General features: G+C 33.4%; 1 protein-coding gene across 1 annotated transcript; it reads left to right on the forward strand.

Annotated features, from left to right (window-relative positions):
- Positions 1-1,271: 1,271 nt before the first annotated feature.
- On the forward strand, positions 1,272-5,704 carry LOC126681318 (bZIP transcription factor 17). The gene is made up of 2 exons (XM_050376857.2): positions 1,272-3,041; positions 5,127-5,704. The coding sequence occupies exons 1-2, from the start codon at positions 1,388-1,390 to the stop codon at positions 5,549-5,551; spliced, it is 2,079 nt and encodes a 692-aa protein (XP_050232814.1). The 5' UTR covers positions 1,272-1,387; the 3' UTR covers positions 5,552-5,704.
- The last annotated feature ends 1,068 nt before the right edge of the window (positions 5,705-6,772 follow it).

The following is a 6,772-nucleotide window of genomic DNA, read 5'->3' on the forward strand; positions in this document are numbered from 1 at the left end:
GTGTATTTTGTAATTTTAACACAATCAATTTTGAAAATTTAATACATGAACTATTTTTTTAATATGAAACACTGAGAAATTTTTGATTAAAAAAATATTGATGTGGACCTCGAAATAAATATTGTTTCAACGTCCAAATTAATATTTTCTGACGGAAAATTGTTCGGTATTTCGAATTGTAAATATTTAAAAATTAGTGACGACATTCCTAAAACTGAAAACTTGTATTAAAATTAAAAAACACGTTTAAGTTTGTAATTTTAAAACAATTAAACCTTTTTTAAATTTTGAGCCAATTTCTTTTGTATTTTTTTTATTTTATATGCATTTTAATATGTTTATGACTAATATCTTTACAATTCTTTTACTGAAAACATATCAATGAATATAAGTGGCTTTTTTATATAACTAGTCTCGCTTTACGTGTTTCACACGTGGCTCGTAGTGTGACTCGTCGAACATTTATTGATATATTAGTTGACATTTATTTATAGTTTATGATATAATTTAAATTTATTATGTATAATTATACCAACGTATGTATTTATATAGGGTTAATATTAAATTATTTAGAATTTTTATTAAATTATAAAATATTTTTATAAATTGGATTAAAATAATTAATTATATAAATTAATTACTCGGAAGTTTAATGCCTTATTCAGTTCAACTATGGCTGTTAGTGGCTTATTACTAATAAAAATTATATTCAGCTATGGCTATTAGAGTCCTAATTAAAAATAGAGTCATATTACTATTAGTGGCTTATACTAATTAATTAAGACTTTATTCAGCTAATCAAGAACAATATAAAATTGTTTTTTATGCTAATATACAGAAGTTTCTATGCGGAAGTTTACTTTTATGGTGAAAGAATTTTATCTTAATTAGTATTGTTGGTCAATTATTTTAATATATAATCCTAGATAGTAGTTGACTACTTTTTTGGCTAGAGAAATCGTCAAATTGTAATATCAATTTTTATAGAACTCTAATTATCTTTAATAATTAATTAAATAATTTATTAATTAATGACTATGAAATCTTTGTATAGTTATAAATTAAAAAGGATGATTTAATAAATTTGTCTATCCTTCATCCGTACTTTTATATATAGTATAGATAAATTAAATAAAAAATGCTTCTAAAATAATTATATAGCGTTTATATATTTGAGCTACATTGTTACTTCACTTTGAAGTATTATTTTGGATGTAATTATGAGAATAATAAAGTAAGTTTAATTTATATGAAATTGAATTAGATAAATGAAGCCGCGTGTTCCATGCGGAAGAAGACCGTCTCTGGTCCTTTTTGCACTATTTTGCTCCATCTAGACAAAAACCCTTGTTTACTTTTCCTCTCTCTGAAACCCTAATCGCTGACCATGGGCGACGCCGATCAGCAGCCGCCGTTAAATGATTACGATTCTCTGGCAGTGCCTCCGCTGGATCACATATTCCTATCTGCACAATCATCAGACGAAAACTACGTCTCCGATCTCCACTTTTCCCTTGATGATAGCAACTGCGATTTCGACATCACTTTTGATGATTTTGATGACTTCTTTTTCCAATCCGAAAACGATCCTAACTCCACAGATCAACGTCATTCCGAGTCTCCGGTTTCCGCTAGCTACGGAGCTTCCGCTGGGGATGATGATGTCGCTGCAAAGTATTTAAATTCGTCGCCTTCTTCGGAATACGTAAATTCTAATTCGTGTGACCATTCCGATGCGGAACTGAATGCGCTGTCTCCTGCTTCCTCTCAGGGATCAGGGAATGCGGATGCATATGTGGGGGTTGATCAGAAGATTAAATTGGAAAAGCAAGGCCTTTGGAAGAGGAAAAAGGAGACTGAAGATACGAGTGGCGAAACACGAACTCCCAAGTACCGGAGATCCGAGAATGCTAACCCTAATAATGAAAGCTTTGCTACAGCTGCTACTGCTACCACTGCCACTGATGAGGATGAGAAAAAGAGAGCTCGGCTTATGAGAAATAGAGAGAGTGCGCAGCTCTCCAGACAGAGGAAGAAGCATTATGTTGAAGAGCTGGAGGATAAGGTGAAGTCCATGCACTCTACTATTGCTGATTTGAATACTAAAATTTCATATTTCATGGCTGAAAATGCCACTTTGAGGCAGCAAGTCAGTACCAATGGCATCTGCCCGCCTCCTATCTATCCCCCAATGCCTCCTATGGCATTCCCATGGCTGGCCTGTGCTCCTTATGTCGTTAAGCCGCAAGGCTCTCAAGTGCCATTGGTTCCTATTCCTAGATTGAAAACACACCAGCCTCGCCCCGCTGTCAAATCCAAAAAGTCCGAGGATAAGAAAGCCGGTGGTAGTAAGACCAAGAAGGTTGCTAGTGTTAGTTTTTTGGGTTTATTATTTTTCATTTTTTTGTTCGGTTGTCTCGTGCCAATTGTTAATGTTAAGTTTGGGGGAGTGAGGGACAATTCTGCTAATGGTTTTGGTAGCGACAAGCTCTATCATCACCATACAGAGAGGGTCCTCAGAGTTGATGGACATTTAAATGGGTCCCATGAGAATTTGGATTTTGGTTTTTCTAGTGGGAATCATGACAAGGGCTACAGAATTCATTGCGGGAGAGGAACGGATGGATGCTTAGCATATGATTCTGACAAGAAAAGAGGATTTGAGCATTTACCAGACACTGACGAATTTACTCGCCGTGGGAATAATAGCAAATCGCTTGCAGCATCTTTATATGTGCCAAGAAATGATAAGCTTGTTAAGATTGATGGGAATTTGATAATTCATTCAGTTCTTGCCAGTGAGAGAGCTATGTCCTCTCATGAGAATCTTGAAGTGAAAAAAAGTAAGGAGACTGGTTTGGCAATCCCTAGAGATATGTCTCCGTCACCCGCTATTCCTGGAAGGTACTCTTACTTGTATCGACATCTTAATGAACGCCAGAAGGCCCTTACTTCTGAGTCTTCTGATACTTCGAAGGACCACGTGAAGTCGTCTGCAGCTGATGGTAAACTGCAGAAATGGTTTCATGAAGGCCTTGCTGGTAATTTTTTCCATTTCTTTTATTACATATTTATGCTGGTATCTCAGACTTGGTTTGCTCTGTGCTTTTGTTTTTGCGAACATCATTCCCTGATGAAAATTTGATATCTTTCACATGGGCTGTGTAGGAAAACATGTGCAACATTTGGGTTACTACTGTGTGAATCAACTATGGTTTTAGTTTTTTGGCAGTTAGCTTTTCTACGTTATTTGGATTGCCTTTAGTTTTGAACTAGATTAGGTTTGATGGGAAAACTTATCTAGGGACCGAGTTGAGCTAAGCCGTACCATCCTTGAGGTTTACAAAGAACATTGAATTTAAATTAACTAGGCTTTTCTCTATTAACAATCTAAGTCCAGCTGACACAGCATTGTTGAATAGGCTTTTAATTAGGCTTCAATTGGACAACTTTAAAGGAATAGGGAAGGCGACTATAGGAGTTCAGCTTATGAATTTCTATAGGAAGGCCTACTAGTAGACAAACAGTAGTGAAGATATTTGAAACGAAAAGAGAAGATTGGTCAAGCTGTAAACCGTAGTGAAAATATTTGAATGCCTACTAAATTACTAATAGACAGACAAAAGTGAAAATATTTGAAACCAAAGAGAAGATTGATCAAACTGTAATCATAGTAGAACTCAACTCACTTTAGTTAATCTTATTCCTAAAATAATTGGTAGTGGCTATGATTATTTTTTTTCTACTGTTCCTTTAGCTGTTGGATTATAGTGATGGAGAGTTTATGCATTAGTAAATGTATTCATTGTGGTTACTAACTATCTTACTGAACATTTTAAAATTTGTCTCATGAATGAACACTTTATATGTGCATGCAAAACTTGAAAAGCCAAAACAATTCATAATCAGTTTATATGGAAGCTTGCTCACAAGCACGAATCAGTCAAATTGTAACTAGCTTAAATTGGCTTATTTATTAATAACTATTTTATGTGAGCTTAACCTTGTGTCGGTGACCATGGTAAACAAGTTTGTGTAAGCTATAGGATGGTAATTTTAAGGTTTAATCATTGAAAAATACCCCACCTTTTGGACTTTTTTTTTATTTATGGCTAAAACTTTCAAAATTGTCAATTTTAAAATTCAATTATAGCCATTTGATTAAATTGGAGTGGAAAAATTTTCAAATATGATTTTCATGTTTGGAGTTCTTGATGGTGAAAAGGCAAATTAGAACAATATAAAGCAATATGAATGACATATTTGAATTTTCACTCTAATTTGGATAAATGGCTAGAATTGAAACTGACAATTGAGAAATAGGCTAAAATTGACGGTTTTGAAAGTTTGGGCCATAAACGAAAAAAATCGAAAAGGTGGGGTATTTTTGGACGATTAAGTATATTTCTATAATACTTTTTCAAATAGCTTTCAGTAGTACTTTTTCTTGATCTGGATTCAAAATAAAGTTGGAAAGTTGATTCCCATGATCCTCAAGTTATTGTTGGAGCTTACTGTAAATTAGATGGTAAAATAAATAGTCGTCATTTCTAACAGGTAACATATAACTAAAACAAAATTTGGATACGAAATGAAATTTTTTCAATTAGTCGATGTAGTCAGGAGGTGCAGATTCATGGTATGTTTAAGATATTTGTTTCTGTGCTGTAATGAAATGTTTGCGAAATTTTAGATGCACTTCTCATTGTTAAGAATTAAGATAAAAACTGCACGCTTCTAGTGTTATGCGGTTGGAAAAATATAATATGAGGAAAGATCACATTTCTCTTATAGATGATTTTGCCTGCTGGTTTTCATAGTAGTTTCTCATGCAGCCTTATTGGCAAATATCTCACTATTTATCCATCAATGACTTGTTTGTGAACTGCACTAAATCTTACAAGTTAAGGTTTTGTATGATCTGACCTCACGGTAGTTTAGAGGTGCCAAACTGAGGTAATTTGTTTCAAAGAAGTGAATAAAAAATGCTTCATATAGAAGTTTAGGTAAAGTATTCGAAGATGTGAAAAACATGAAGGTTCAATTAGAATACTGTTGGCGTGGATGTTTGATCAGGTTAGGGTTTTTTATGTCACTAATGGCTTGTGGCTATTTGTGGTGTCCAGGGCCAATGTTGAGTTCTGGTATGTGCAGTGAAGTGTTTCATTTTGATGTGTCGCCAACTCCAGGAGCTATTATTCCTGCCTCCTCGGTTGCTAATATAACGACAGAGCGCCAGCAAAATGTTACTAACCTGAAAGGAAAAAACAGAAGGATTCTTCACAGGCTTCCAGTTTCCCTGACAGGATCTAACCATAGAGAGCATGTTCAAAATTCTCAGAAAGACAACTTTCAAGGTAATAAAACAGTCTCTCCAATGATTGTGTCTGTGCTTGTTGACCCTAGGGAAGGTAGCGACATTGAGGTTGATGGCATCATCAAACCAAAATCAATTTCTCGGATTTTTGTAGTTGTGCTTTTAGACAGTGTGAAGTATGTTACTTACTCATGCATGCTTCCACTCTCCGGTCCTCACTTAGTGACAACCTGAAACGAGTTGACGTTGTGGAGACTCTTCATCCACAGTTTTGTATATAACAGTTACAAATACCCCTAATTTTTAACTCCTTATGTACTCTTAATCACAGTTGTACTGTTCTACAAAACTATAACATTTGTTTTTAATTATTACTTCTTTTGTATTTTTAGAACTCTAGCAAGATTTTGTACAACTCGTATGACACAAAAAACAGGTGCGTGACTAGGTTCATTTCTTGAGGTTTTTATTATATCACAAATTATGAAACAATATATGCATCTTCTATCCTCCTCTTGCTAGTGCTGCCTTTCTATTTCTTTCATCTAGCTTGATTCAGAACAAAATGTGATGGTCAAAGACCATCAGCTGATTCAATCGGTGTTTTAAAACTGATCCGGTGGCCGATCCAGTGTGGCCATTGGTTCCCGGTTGAACCGGTTGATTAAATATACATTTTGGAAAAAATAAGAACCACACAGACTAACTCTCAATGCATCAGTAGCTGCCTTGCAGAGGTAGAGGACGATTGTTAGCCCCCATTTACTGAAGTTGCAAAAAGAACTAAGCTAAACTATGAACTTTAATTAACAACAAAATTTGTTTATATTGTTCTATCAAAATCAAAATCTTTATACTGTTTTGGCATTGCTCACCTAGAATTGAGGTTTTAGAAGAAAAAACGAAAAAGTACTTCGCTGTAATATTTGTGTCTTCTCTCAATCTAAACTGGTACAAATACCCTCAAAGGCCGTTTTAAAAAAAACAAAAGCACAACTATTATATATATATATATATATATATATATATATATATATATATATATATATATATATATAAGTTGGATGGTGATATTTTCAGAGCAAATTTTGATATGATCAGAGCAGATTTTAAGATTTGACATTATTATCCTTTTAGATTAGTTAATTATTTTCTTTTTTTGTTTAATATTTTTATTTCTAAATTAGTTTTGTTTTTTTTGGGAAGTAAACAAATACCTAAATCTTTTTTGCATCAATTTTTTTCTTTTCATTCAAACAAAATTCTTTTGATAAACTAAAATTTAAATTTAAACAAATCATTCATCAAATTGATTAGATAAATAAATATTATAAACTTTTTGCAATGCATCTGATATTTTGTTTTTCATTGGCATAATGCTCAAATCCTCCTGCGCTAATTCTTACTTGGGTTATTTCGTCTAAACTAAACTTTAAACTATGATATTTAATTTTT

The sequence above is a fragment of the Mercurialis annua genome, linkage group LG5, assembly GCF_937616625.2.
Source record: "Mercurialis annua linkage group LG5, ddMerAnnu1.2, whole genome shotgun sequence".
NCBI classification, from domain to species: Eukaryota; Viridiplantae; Streptophyta; class Magnoliopsida; order Malpighiales; family Euphorbiaceae; genus Mercurialis; species Mercurialis annua.

What these genes read in the sequence shown, in the direction of transcription:
- LOC126681318 (XM_050376857.2), top strand. Translation starts at nt 1,388, where the DNA reads ATGGGCGACGCCGATCAGCAGCCGCCGTTAAATGATTACGATTCTCTG. An exon ending in GTTTCATGAAGGCCTTGCTG is followed by an intron (nt 3,042 to 5,126) that starts GTAATTTTTTCC and finishes TGTGGTGTCCAG; the next exon opens with GGCCAATGTTGAGTTCTGGT.